The 14,524-nt window shown below is 42.1% G+C and overlaps 1 protein-coding gene across 17 annotated transcripts in view; it reads right to left on the bottom strand.

The window, feature by feature from the left end:
- Positions 1-14,524, bottom strand: part of LOC132671191 (myomegalin) — a 216,426-nt gene that overhangs the window by 144,400 nt on the left and 57,502 nt on the right. Inside the window, exon 1 of one of the 17 annotated variants that reach the window (XM_060621716.3) lies at positions 50-103. The exons of the other annotated variants lie outside the window; for them this stretch is intronic. Within the exon in view, the coding sequence (XP_060477699.1) occupies positions 50-88 (39 nt within the window). The 5' untranslated portion in view covers positions 89-103. Of the gene's footprint in view, positions 1-49; positions 104-14,524 lie in introns of those variants that run through there. 17 annotated transcript variants of the gene reach the window in all.

Genomic DNA, 14,524 nt, shown 5'->3' on the forward strand with positions numbered 1-14,524 from the left:
GGGGCTCACTGCTCTGGGTGCCGGAGCGCAGCGCACTTTCCTTTTTTACCTCTGGGAGATATTTGCGGAATCCCTGACAGAGGAACATGCTGCGTGAACTCAGACACAAGTGGTGTAACCCGACTCCGAGCCGGGACTGGGCTGTCACCCTCCCCGAGCCTCCCGGGCCCAACTATAGGCAGTTAACAGCTTCTCAGAAAAGAGAAAATGGACCCCCAGAAGTTTCCAGGAAATGGGGAGTGGGAATACTTCAAGGTGCTGGTGGGCTTACACAAAACAGAAGGACATGAAGGTCTGTGTGTGTGAGTGGGCACTTAAGTTTTTGGTGGTTGATTTGCACAGTAAAACCCAAAGGAGGGTGCGTGGCTGGCTCGGTTGGTACAGCATGCGACCCTTGATCTCAGGGTGTGAGTTCAAGCTCCACGTTGGTTGGGAGTAGAGTTTACGAAAGTAAACAAAAAACAAACCAAAGCAGTGTGGCCAGAGCAAGCAAGCATGCTCTATAGGAAAGAGCATGTGTACGTAAAATGGGGACCACATGTCAAACACCCCCTTTCTGTCAGGTGCAAATCTTAAAGAGCTATTTACTGGTGGGTTCTCCAATTTCCTTTGATGATCCAGGGCTCACCTCTAATCAGTTCCTTCCCAGTTTTCCTCCCTGGACTTCTCAAGCCCTGAGGCAGTTAATTAAATAAACAGCCTTTACTAAAACCATGGGCCTCCCACCCCTCTCCCCCACACTACAGCCACCCCCACCCCCCTCCTAGTTCCCTGTGGAATCATTGCAAACTGTTTACCAGTTAGACTGCCTCACAAAGAGGTGGGGTCAAAGGCTCCTTCCTCCAAGGGATGATGGAAAGAAAGGGTTGGGGGAGGGAGGTAGGGAGGGAGGCAGGCGTCAGTCTGGAGCCCAGAGATTTCAGCCAGTCACTGGTTCTTAACTCAGGCACCTGCCAAGTGGAGCCAGGCACTCATCACCAGATCCTGCTCGTAAAGCAATTTAAGATCCTTGAGTGACAGCTGCAACATTAGCAGGAAGTATTATTTATATCACATCACACGGGACGTTGAAGGTGACCGGGAGACCATCCCACAGCACAGACATGAAACCCAGGTTCTTGTGCCAGTAATACTAGGTTGAAAAAAAATTAACATCTAAAGTAAAGGCAACTAAAACCTTTATACTTAAATCAAATGCTCATTTCTTCCCTCACCTACCTGCTCTTCATTCTTCTAATTCTTAATTCCTCATAATAATTCCAATCAACATTTCCTGAGGACACACCAGATAGTATGAATGAAACAAAGATGAAGACAGTTCCAACTCTCAAAGAGCTGGGTGGCCATATACATATGGGGTGTGTTTTACACTAGAATCCTCCAATCCTGTGTGTTTTTCAAACTTTTTTCGTTTTATACTGCAATCCAGTACACACACACATATGCACACATACGTAACTGAAGTAAAAGTTTCACCAAGTAATGTTACCGTCACTATGTGTGATGTGCTCTGATATTTTCTATTCTATTTTTCTTCTGGGGAGTGACCCACTGAATTGACTTCATGACCCATGGGTATGTTTCATACTGAAATTTGAAAAACATTGCATCTATGGGAACCCAGAAGAAAGAGTGATTAATTCGCACTGGAATGATGAGAAAAAGCTACACTAAGAGTTGCAGTTGCCCTGTCCTTTGAAAGATAGAAAAAGTTTGAGTGAATAAAGTGGCCTCAGGAGGGCATAAGAACTGAACATTCTCTCTAATAAATGTGGGTTATAAGTAGGCAAAACATTTCTTACCATTGACTGTATCTTAAGACAAAATATTTGTTTCTAAAAATTGTACACATTCGAAATTCATTTAGCTATTTTCATTAAATCCATGCTTTGAGAATAAATGAGTGTCATTCAGGCTTAGAGACCGTGAAGAAGAGGGAAATCTAAATAAAAACTCAGAAGATCCTTTCTGGTCTGACCTGTTACTAAATAGCTGTATGACCTTGGAAATTCACTTCTCCAGAGGCCTAAGTGTCCTCATTTATAAAATGAAGTGGTTGGAAAGGAGGTGGTTTTTAAGACCCTTTTCTGGTCTAAGCTCCTAGAGGAATAACCTACTTACAATCTACTTATTATCTACCTACTACCATTTTGCACAGGGGGAACAGGCTGTCAGATTCTAGATTAGTGTTTAATCGTGATTTTGATGTCTCCTTAGATTATTTTATCACATAAGATAATTTAATAAAAGTTTTAAGGGGCACCTGGGTGGCTCAGTCGGTTAAGCATCTGACTTTGGCTCAGGTCATGATCTCATTGCTTGTGAGTTAGAGCCCTTGCATGGGGCTCTGTGCTGACAGCTCAGAGCCTGGAGCCTGCTTCGGATTCTGTGTCTCCCTCTCTCTGCCCCTCCCCCACTTGTGCTCTGGCTCTCTCAAAAATAAATAAACATTAAAAATATTTTAAAAATAGGGGTGCATGGGTGGCTCAGTCGGTTAAGCATCCGACTTCAACTCAGGTCATGATCTCACAGTTTGTGGGTTCAAGCCCCGTGTTGGGGTCTGTGCTGACAGCTCAGACCCTAAATCCTACTTCGGATTCTGTGTCTCCTTCTCTCTCTGATCCTCCCCAACTCGCACTGTCTCTCTGTCTCTCCCTCAAAAATAAAGAATAATTTTTTTTTAATATTTAAAAAATAAATAAACAAAAGTTTTATGAAGGGGCACCTGAGTGGCTAGGTTGGTTAAGCATCCAACTCTTGATCTCAGCTCAGGTCTTGATCTCAAGGTCTTGAGTTCAAGCCCTACACTGGGCTCCATGCTGGGAATGGAGCCTACTTAAAAAAAAAAAAGTTTTATGGAAAGTAAGGTTCCATATGAATGCAGGGTATTCTTACCCAACCTGGATATTTCTTTCTGCACATTTTTTTATATATAATTTATTGTCAAATTGGTTTCCATACAACACCCAGTGCTCATCCCAACAGGTGCCCTCCTCAATGTCCATCACCCACTTTCCCCTCTCCCAGGAGCTCTTTATTATTTTATTTTATTTTTATTCACTTTGAGAGAGAGCGCGCACGTGAATGGGGGAGGGACACAGAGACACAGAGACACAGAGAGAGAATCTCAAGCAGGCTCCACACTGCCAGGGCAGAACCGGATGCGGGGCTCACACCCACAAACCATGAGATCATGACCTGAGCCAAAGTCACATGCTTGACCCACTGAGCCACCCAGGTGCCCCTGTAACTCTTCCGGGGTGCCAGGGTGACTCAGTCGGTTAAGCATCTGACTCTTGGTTTCAGCTCAGGTCATGATCTCACAGTTTGTGAGTTTGAGCCTCACGTGGATCCCTACATCAGGCTCCATGCTAACAGCTCAGAGCCTGCTTAGGATCCTCTCCTTCTCTCTCTGCCCCTCCCCTGCTTGCACACACACACACTCTCTCAAAATGAATAAACGTAAAAAAAAAAAAAAAGAAGTATAACTCTCCCTAGGCCTCACCCCTGCACTCCTTTCACTGTTTATTAATCCATACACTTTCATTGTTTAAAATATTATATTTGTTTATTTTGTTTCTTGTCTCTGCCCATTAGTATGTAGACCCCATAAGATAAGCAGGATTTTTTCCTGTTTTTTTTCACTGCTATATCACCAGTTCCAAGAACAGAACCTAGTATACAACAGGTGTGCAACAAATATTTGTTGAATAAAAGAACTGATGAATAATTAATCTGCTCACTTTGACTTCTCTGGATTTCATTCTAATAGAACTCAATCTGTATATAAGATTACACAGTTGTTTCAGGATGAAGAGCTTATCTAAAGACATTCTTCTTCCAGATTGCTCATTTTATTGGCATATAATTGCTCATAATATTCTCTTATTATTGTTTTTATTTCTGCTGTGTTGGCTGTGATCTCTCGTCTTTCATTCCCGATATTATTTATTTGGGTCCTTTCCTTTTTCTTTTTGATCAAACTCGCTAGTGGTTTATCAATTTTGCTAATTGAACCAGCTTCTGGTTTCATTGATCTGTTCTACTTTGTTTTGGTTTCAATAGCATTAATTTCTGTATTATTTCCTGTCTTCTGCTCTAAAGGTATTCTTCTTTATAAAATGTTATTTTATAACTAAAACAAACTTGTCTAACAAACTAACTTCAATGTATAAGGCAGATTCCGAACTTTGAGTAAGAATTCTAAACAAACAGGGAATAATGGGGTGCCTGGGTGGCTCAGTCAGTTAAGTGTCCGACTGTGGCTCAGGTCAAGATCTCACAGTTTGTGAGTTTGAGCCCCAAATCAGGCTCTGTCCTTCGGATTCTGTGTCTCCCTCCCTCCCTCCCTCCCTCCCTCCCTCTCTCTCTCTCTCTGCCCCTCCCCTGCTCATTCTCTCTCTCTCTCTCAAAAATAAATAAACACTAAAAAAAATTTTTTTTAAAAATAATAAACCAACAGGGAATAATATGTGACAAATTACTATCAAAGGACAATATGAACTGTACAAATAATAGAAACTGTAGAAAATAGGAAAGAGAAGCTGTCAGAGAAGGTTCCACAGAGAACTGGCATTTCAGCTCTCCTGAAGGGGTGAACTGGGTTTGGCGAGGCTCGAGGGAGAGCATGAGGCAATCCCGGCAGGTAGAAGACAGGTACAGGTGCAGAGGGCCCTCCTGGTCTGAACACACCATCTGTATGGGAGAGACAGGATGGCAAGGACAGAGACACTGCAGGAAGATCTTAAAAGTCAGGGTGAGGGTCTTGGCTGTGTTCCTCCAGGCAGGCAGATCCTGGCTCCCCATCTGCACAAGGAGCGAAGAAAAGAGCAAGGAAAGAAGGCCTGCAGCTGCGTACTAGGGAGATGGTTTTGTTGCTGTGTTTTGTTTTACTTGTTCAGGTTTTGTAGCTTTGACAAACAAACAGAATGCACAACCCTGGGCCACACACTAAACCTCCGAAATCAGGCCTTCTGTGGGCAGGTCGTAGATCTATAGGTTTTTATAAACTCTGCATTGCTGGGGAAATAAAGAAAATGATGCTGAGGGTTCCTGAGCAAGCGACAGACGTCTATCTTTGTTCTTCCTTCTTTTACACAGAACATAGAAAATCTTTACTATTCTCTCAAAATATTTTTTCCCCTCACACATTAATGGCTCTCCCCTGTTCTTTCTTTAATTTCTTCTTCCTGCTGCTTAACGTATTAGTTCAGACTGGAAATAAGACTTTAATAAGGACTCAGTCAATGCCGACAATAGCAGGATTACAACCCAGCTGTTGTATGTCATGCCCCATTAACATAAGCAACTGTCAAGTCGGCCTTGGAAAAAAACTCAGCTTCACGTTTGCTTAATCATCTTCAGACCCCCCAGATTGCTCTCATAATGGAAATGCTTGAAAACATATTAATCTCTCCCCTAAAAATAAAGTTCCACTCCACTGAAAATGACTAATCATCTTAATTGACATTCTTTTCAAATATAACTTCTGCAACTTAAGCTCTATTAATTTGATATCTATGATAATTCATGTCTACATGTCATGAAAATAAAATTATTCTCAAGCAACTTAGGTAAACAGAGGAATAGGAGAGTAGCGTTTTAAGTAACTCTTGACATCTTACCCATGAATAAATAGGCAATAAATATTATCACTATTGTGCATATTTATCCAGGCAGGATAGCATGCCATTATGGAAAGAGCAATAGCTTTGGAACCAAAGAGAACTAGGTTCAAATCCCAGCTCTGCTATTTTCTAATTGTGTGATTTTGGGAAAGATACTTACTAGTAATTCAGTGTAGGAAAGGAGACTCTGGGACCTGGGTAGGTTGCTAAGAGGGTTACCACTGTATCTGTATGCTAAGTTTTTTTTAAGTTTATTATGTTTTGAGAGAGACAGCGCTCACACATGCACGTGAGTTCGGGGCAGTGACAGAAAGAGAGAGAAAGAGAGGATCCCAAGCAGACTCTGTGCCATCAGCATGGAGTCCCATGCAGGGCTTGAACTCACAAACCCATGAGATCATGACCTGATCCAAAATCAAGATTTGGACGCTTAGCCAACTGGGCCACTCAGGCACCCCTAACTTTTGTTTTTTAATCTGAGGCAAAGAGAATGAAAATAATATCGGTTAAAGTTTAGATATTAGGTACAAGGACAAGTATTTTATTGTTCTTTGTATGTTCCTATTGTGTAAAATAGGTCATAATTTTTAAAAACTATTTCAAAGGGAATGAAACTAGGAATTACAGGGAGGCAGCTATGAATTAGATAGAAGGATAAATTCTCTAGTAGAGTTGGATGTAATGAACTCTTACCACACTCCATCCATTTATTTATACATCAAATATTTACTGAGAACTTACATTATGAGGGACAGTATATTTCCTGTCACAAAAGGGACTTGGCTGAGGCTAAAAGACCACTTGTCGGGGATTTTGTTAAGTCTTCACACATCACCTCTAGTGAGCTCTGGAGGATCCTCACCTATCCTGAGATTCCATGTGCAAAGCACACTTTCTCATAGAAACAATACTACCAAAGGTAGCATTAGTGAGAAAGCTAAAACTTTTTGAAGAAATCTCAGAGCACACCACCAGCTCTCTGATAGTAGAGCCCTAGAAGGTGATGGGAGTCGACCTGTTCTGACAGAGCTCCAGCTGCCTTCACAGGAAGGTGAGGAGGAGATTAATGAGCACGAAGGACGCCATATTTCCAAGACAAAACCAGCAATGATGATTGGAACCCAACGATGATCCCCAGTAGATTATTTAACCTATAACTTTTCTAACTGTCATATTTTCAAAACAGCCCTATGGGAAGGGCATACAAATGGTTGGAGAGTATTTGCTGCTTTTTAACATCCAGTGGAATCCAACCCAGGAGCCCAACTTGGAGGATAGGGGTAGACACGAAGAGATGGGCAGGGAGAAGAAAGAGGACGGATTTTTTCACATATAAATATTTTTGTGTATAATACATCTATGTACCTGGAAGTTCCTATGCTTTTCTGACAAAATCTAAGCTGAAGAAATACAAAAGTTGAATTTCCTCGATGTGTATTACAAAACTAATTGGATACAATTATGCTGCCTTCATGACGATCACCTGCATAGAATTTGACAATGTACAAAGGACTTCCATGTATAGTATTTCATTTTGTCTTGTGAAGTAAGAAGATTAGATACTATTATCTCCTTTCAGGAGATATCAGGACATCTCACTGTACTATCAGGACAGTGAGACATTGAGAAGTTAGCTGACTTGCTCATCTAGAAAGTGGAGAAGCACAGACTACTGCTCCCAACAGTCTGACCCACACTGTATACTCAACAGGGCCTTAATTGTGACACTAGATGACCCCTGTGAACTTGGGATTCCCTCGTGACTGATAAAGTACTTCCCCTTCTACCTCATGTCCCTGCATCTTTTAAAAAAGTATCCCTCACTGTACACCGGTCAGAATGGCTAAAATTAACTCAGGAAACAACAGATGTTGGCGAGGATGTGGAGAAAGGGGAACCTTTTGCGCTGCTGGTGGAAATGCAAACTGGTGCAGCCACAATGGAAAACTGTGGAGATTCCTCGAAAAATTAAAAATAGAACTGCCCTACAAGCCAGCAATTGCACTACTAGGTATTTATCCAAGGGATACAAAAATGCTGATTCGAAGGGGCACATGCACCCCCATGTTTATAGCAGCACTATCAAAATAGCAAAGTTATGGAAAGAGCCCAAATGTCCATCAACTGATGAATGGATTAAGAAGATGTGATATACACACACACACACGCATGTGTGTGTGTGTGCGCACAAACACGCATGCGCATACACTGGACTACTACTTGGAGACGAAAAGGGATGAAATTGTTCAGTTTGCAACAATGTGGATAGAACTAGAGAGTATTATGCTGAGAGAAATAAGTCCATCAGAGAAAGACAGATATCATATGATACCATTCATTTGTGGAATTTGAGAAACTTAACATGATGAACATACAGGAAGGGAGGGAAAAATAAGATAAAAACAGAGAGGGAGGCAAACCATAACAGACTCTTAAATACAGAGGACAAACTGAGGGTTGATGGGGGTGGGGGAAGTGCGTGATAGGTATTAAAGAGAGCACTTATTGGGATGAGCACTGGGTGTTACATGTAAGTAATGAATCACTGGGTTCTACTCCTGAAGCCAAGACTACATTTTATGTTAACTAATGAGAATAAAAAAAAGAAAGAAAGAAAAAGCTATCCTTCACCGTAAATAATCTTCCATGTGACCCTGGAGGATCTGACCACCTGAACTTATATAAAACATAGTTTTCCCCATTTTCAAGATGAATACACCAAATCATTAGGACTCAAAGGGTAGTAAACACAGAATTACCATATGACCCAGCAATTCCACTCCTAGTTATAATCTCAAGAAATGTGTGGACACAAAGTCTTGTATATGAATGTTCATAGAAGCATTATTAATAATAGCTAACAAATAGAAACATCTCAAATCTCCATCAACTGATGAATGGATACAAAGTTTAGGATATCCATACAACAAAATATATATATTTTTAACATTTATTATTGAGAGACAGACACAGAACGTCAGCAGAGCAGGGGCAGAGAGAGAGGGAGACACAAAATCTGAAACAGGCTCCAGGCTCTGAGCTGTCAGCACAAGAGCCCCATGTGGGGCTCGAAACCATGAACTGTGAGATCATGACCTGAGCTGAAGTCAGTTGCCCAACCAACTGAGCCACCCAGGCACCTCATACAACAGAATATTTTTCATCCATAAGAAGGAATGAAATACTGATACCTCATACAACATGGATGACCTTTCGAAACATTGTACTAATGTGAAAGACGCCAAACAGAAAGTCACAGATTGTATGACTCTTTATATGACATGTTCAGGAAAGGCAAATAGAGAAAGTGGATGAATGGTTTCCAGGGGCTGCAGAGAGAGGGAATGGGGAGTGACTGTAAATAGGTATGAGGTTTTGGGGGGAGATGAAAATGTGGTGTAACTAGGTAATGGTAATTGTTGCACAACTTGGCAAATATACTGAAACTATACTAAAACTATGGAATTGTACAGTTTAAAAGGGTGAATTTCATTGTGTGTACATTAAATCTGAGTAAAGCTGTTACTTAAAAAAGAAGAAAAAAGAAACCTAGGCTGGGAGAGGTAACTTGCTCGGTCCTTTGCCTTTCACAAAGGATTTTCATTGATAAAGATTCAAAGTCCAATTCAATTCAATTTAATTCAATTCAGTAAAAAGCAAATAGTTTAGAACTGATCATTTCTAGGGGCACCTGGGTGGCTCAGTCAGTTGAGTGTCTGACTTTGGCTCAGGTCATGATCTTGCGGTTCATGAGTTTGAGCCCTGCTCTCTACTGACAGCTCAAAGCCTGGAGCCTGCTTCATATTCTGTCTCCCTCTCTCTGCCCCTCCCCCACTCACGCTCTCTCTCAAAAATAAGTAAATATTTTTTTAAAAAGCCCTGATCATTTCTTTTTTAAAAAAAATTTTTATTTAACGTTTATTTTTGAGACAGAGAGAGACAGAGCACGAACGGGGGAGAGGCAGAGAGAGAGGGAGACACAGAATTGGAAGCAGGCTCCAGGCTCCGAGCCATCAGCCCAGAGTCCTACGTGGGGCTCGAACTCATGGACCGTGAGATCGTGACCCGAGCCGAAGTCAGACGCTCAACCGACTGAGCCACCCAGGCGCCCCTATATCTAAATGTTCTATATGTTAATCCTGCTTAGATTATGGGGCCTTAACATGAAGGCTAGAGGAAGTATCCTCCAAGTAGCCCTATCAAAAACTCACAGGTTACTATGTTTTATCAAGTTACAGTTTTGTTAACAATCCTGACATAAAACAGAAAGGAAACACAGAGTCCACTCTGTATTTTGACACTGGAAAAACATACACATTAGGCCATCCTGAAGAACACACATAACTTTTACATACCATTTTAGCAAGGAAAATGTCAATCAAAGTCAGTCAACTCCCCCCCGCCCCCCCACTCATCGGCTTTCACTTTCACTTCCACACAGGGGTTCCAACCAGGCTTCCAGAAGCTGACTGTTGATGCCTGCCTCAGAAAGGAGACTGCAAATGCTACACTTTGCTTTTTTTTTTTTTTTTTTCCTTTTGGGTTCCACAATAACCAAATCTTCCTTCTGAAACTGTTTCTAAAATTTCAACAGAATTCCTGAAATTTGAGAGTCTTTTAAATGATAAAATATTAATAATATCATTCCATTTTCTCCCCCAAAACTCAGAAGCATACCGACACCCATTCTCCACACAGCCTTTTCTTGTTATAACTGTCTTCATGACGAGAGTGAACAACAGAGTTACTACATCAGGTTGACTAAACCCTATCTTTGGCAGCCGTCGTTATGCAAATAAAGGATAGGGATTCAGATGATGTTCCTGCAGCCTTCCCCCACCATAGACACACACCCACACCACGCCCGATCCTGGCATAACAAGATGTCACCGTCACCGTCACATTAGAGCACTGTGAACTATATAAAACCAAAACAAAACAAATAACAACTTCCCTGGACACCAAAAATAAACAGGCCAGCCAGAAATAGCGCTGTCAGAGAAAGTTAAATGAACTCCAAGGCAGAAAGGACGGCTGAACTGTACTGATACTCAGAGATCTCAAGGACCCTGAGGCTCCAGACTAGCTTCTCCATACATCTGGCTCGACCAACACCAGCAGAACTTGGTGTTGTTTGTTCATAACTGGTTCAACCCAAACAGATTATTTGCTGAGCTTCTACTATCCGGAGGGTGACATATCAATTTATGGCCTCAATTATTTTTCTAGATTTTAAATCATATTTTCTCCATCCTCCTCTAGGAAAGAAATTAAGACTTTCTCTAGGCATAAGAGCTAAGAGCTCGCAGTGGTACCATGAATCATCGTGGCTGCAACGATAAGGCTTTGACCATGAGGAGGAGTGGGTGGGGGGAGATACAGCCAACTTGAACCTCAGTCAGCACTCTAATGCTTCAGCCATGACAAAAAGCGTCCTGTTTCTGAACTCACTATGCTCTCTGGTGCCTCCAGGACTCTTCATGGGTGCCAGCATTAGCCTGGAATGTCATCACTCTTCACTTCTCACTCAGTGCTGACTTCACTATCTCCAACTTTCCTTAGGACTTGATATTACCTAGTAAACAGAAGCCTATCTGACCCTAAAGCCCAGGGGAAGGCCCCTCCTGGCTGCTTCCACAACATATTGGGTACCTACTCTTATTATTGGAATTACCTGTTTGTATTGCAAGTTAGAGTTAGAATTTTTCAAGAATAGGAAAGATCTCCTCATTTTTCTTCCAAAAATGAAAATCATTTTACTGATTTTTGTTGCTGTTGCTTTAATAATCATAATAGTACTGCCTGTGGATGGCATCACTCAGAAGTTGCCCAAGCAAAAAAGCTTAGCATCATTCATTCAACCAAAACACAACAAAAAAAGAAAGAGCCGTGTCTACTCTGAACCAGGCACCACACTCATCAGCATATCTAATAGTGAAGGAGACAGACCCTGTCCTTGCTATCATGGAGCTCAGATTCTAAAGACAGACCTTGCTTGAACAAAGAAGTCATATTATTAAAGGTAAAAGTACAAGGTACTTGGAAGTGTATGAGAGTGACAACCTAGCAGAGGTGGGAATGGAGAGATGGGTTGGTGGGAGCTCACCTTTAGGCTAGTCCTCCTGCACTGGCTCTGAGTCCAATCAACAGCTTAGCCCTGTCACTTCTGCTTCTGAAATCTCGTTCTCTTTCACCTGTCCATCTCCCCGACTCCTACACCGTCAGCACCACCAGTGGTTGCCTGGAATACTGCACCAGCCTCCTAACTGCCCTCTCTGCCTTAGACTTCATCCTTCCAACCCAGAGTCCATGCAGAAGCCAAAGCGAATTTTCTATAAGGAAAATCTGATCATGTCACCACCTTCTCTGCAAACTTGCAGCGGTTCCCCATTGAGCTCTGTTAAAATGTAAAGGCTTTTACATAAAGCTTTTGCAAAGACCTGCAGGCTGGTTTCTCTCTTTCTCTTTCTCTCTCTCTCTCCCCCTCCCTCCAGTTTTGACACTTCTCCACATTCCTTGCACCCATGCCCTAAGGTATATTAACTTCGTCTTTCTCAGCTGAATCTGGAACATTCTTCTTTCTCCCATCCCCAGCCCCTATTGGTGGCTAATTCTTATTCCTCCCCTTCAGTTCCCTGGTTAGATGCAGTTTCCTTTAGGAAACTTGCTCTGAGTCCTCCCACCCCTTCCAAGTGAGTTAGGATCCCCAGCCATATAGTGTAGCTTCCTTAATTATATTACAGTGATTATATTGTTGTAATTAGCTAATCTGGAAAGACAATCAGGGCAGGAACCAGGTTTGCATATTTGTTATTGTATCTGCAGTGCTATGACATTATGTTGTACATAATAAGAACTCTAGAAATATTTGCTGAATGCTTAGAGAGAATGAAAACATAATTAAAAATTCAGGTAATACACAAAGTTATAAAGAAGGCAAAACTCACGGCTAAACCCATCACCCAGACATAATCATTATCAATATTTTGGTGTAGATCCTTACAAGCATTTCTATTTTTTTCCTCCCTCAAAAAGAGATTTTATCTTATGTAATATTCAGTCAAATTGTTGTTGTTGTTTTGTTGTTTAATCCTAAATTTGTTATTATGGACCCCTTTCCAACTCAGTACATTGCTCTATGATGTTCTGTTGAACGCATATACCATATTCAAAATAATCAACCCTCGCCTTAATCCATCCATCCTTCCTTCCTTCCCTCCTTCCTTCCTTCCCTCTTTCCTTCCCCCCTTCTTTCCTTCCCTCTTTCCTTCCTTCTCCCCTTTCTTCCTTCCCTCCTTCCTTCCTTCCCCCTTCCCTCCTTCCTTCCTACCTTCCTTCCTTCCTTCCCCCTTCCCTCCCTCCTTCCTTCCCTCTTTTCTTCCTTCCTTTCTTCCTACCTTCCTTCCTTCCTTCCTTCTCTTTTCTTTCTTTTATTTCTTTACAGTGAGGCAGAAGGAGAGGGAGAAAGAATTGGAAGCAGGCTCCACGCCCAGCACAGAGCCCATCTAGGGCTCCCATCTCACCACCATGAGATTGGGACCTGAGCCGAAATCAAGAATCCAATACTTAACTGACTGAGCCACCCAGGTGCCCCAGATTATTTTAATATTTTATTTATATAAAGAATACTGAAGTATGGGGTGCCTGGATGGCTCAGTCAGTTAAGTGTCTGACTTTGGCTCAGGTCATGATCTCACAGTTTGTGGGTTCAAGCCCCACATCGGGCTCTGTGCTGACAGCTCAGGGCCTGGAGCCTGCTTCGGATTCTGTGTCTCCCTCTCTCTGCCCCTCCCCTGCTCATGCTCTCTCTCTCTCTCTCTCAAAAATAAAAGATTTTAAATTTTTTTTTAAAAAATTAAAAAAAAAGAAGAATACTGAAGTAAATATTCATCCTTAAACACATATCTTTTCATGCAGGAAGCATCTCAACTTCCTTCTATGTATAAGTCCTTAGTGGGGGGTGGGGCAGCTGCCCATGGCCTCAGTGGCTTCTGCAGCTGCATTCAATAGTTATGTACATCGCTGCGAGTCCCATAGGCAGGTGGGGGAGGGGAGCCTGGGTATATCATCATCGCTGCACTGGTGGGCTTTGTACTCTTCCACCCCTGCCATGTACCTGGCTCATGTGTCACGAAGTGTCACACATATTTATACCTGATCGTTGTGGATCTGACAGCTAGAACAGGGCCTGGCGCACAGGCTGCACTCAGGCGCTGAGGGGATGAATGAATGAACAAATAAATGAAATGAATAAGGAGGTCAGCTGTCCGTAGAGAGGCATGATAAAATTGTGGCTAAGAGCTCAGGCGCTGAAACCAGTACACTTCTGTTCAAATCACAGCTCAAGTGCTTCCCGGCAATCCCCAGGCCTTCTCAGCTTCAATGTCCCTCTCAAAACAAGTGAACATAATGGCTGTACTAACTTCAAAAGGCTGCTACAAGAACCGAGCAGGACAATGCAAGTGAAGTAAGTGCATCCATAGAGCCCTGAACACTGTAAGCACTCAATAAAACTACATGTATCGTGATTGTTATTACTGTTTAATGGAAATTCCTCGGGGTCCACAGGAAGAAATGTAGAGCGTTTCTTCATACAGTGAAGAGAAGAAAACAAGTTCTAATGAGGAAACAGAAAGGAGATGATTAAAAAAATAAGAAGAATGTTTCTCATTGAAATGCCACTTTCTCCACCGGAGTGACTGCCCTTTTCCATGTTGGTAACTATAGCTGTCAGAGTTTTCAGGGTTTTCCAATTTTTTTAACTTCATTCTTTTTATTTTTTAATTTTTTAAAGGTCATTTTTGAGAGAGAGAGACAGAGAGACAGAGAGAGACAGAGCATGAGTGGGGGAGGGAGAGAGGGAGACACAGAATCTGAAGCAGGCTCCAGGCTCTGAG

The sequence above is a fragment of the Panthera onca genome, chromosome C1, assembly GCF_046562875.1.
Source record: "Panthera onca isolate mPanOnc1 chromosome C1, mPanOnc1 haplotype 2, whole genome shotgun sequence".
NCBI lineage: Eukaryota > Metazoa > Chordata > Mammalia > Carnivora > Felidae > Panthera > Panthera onca.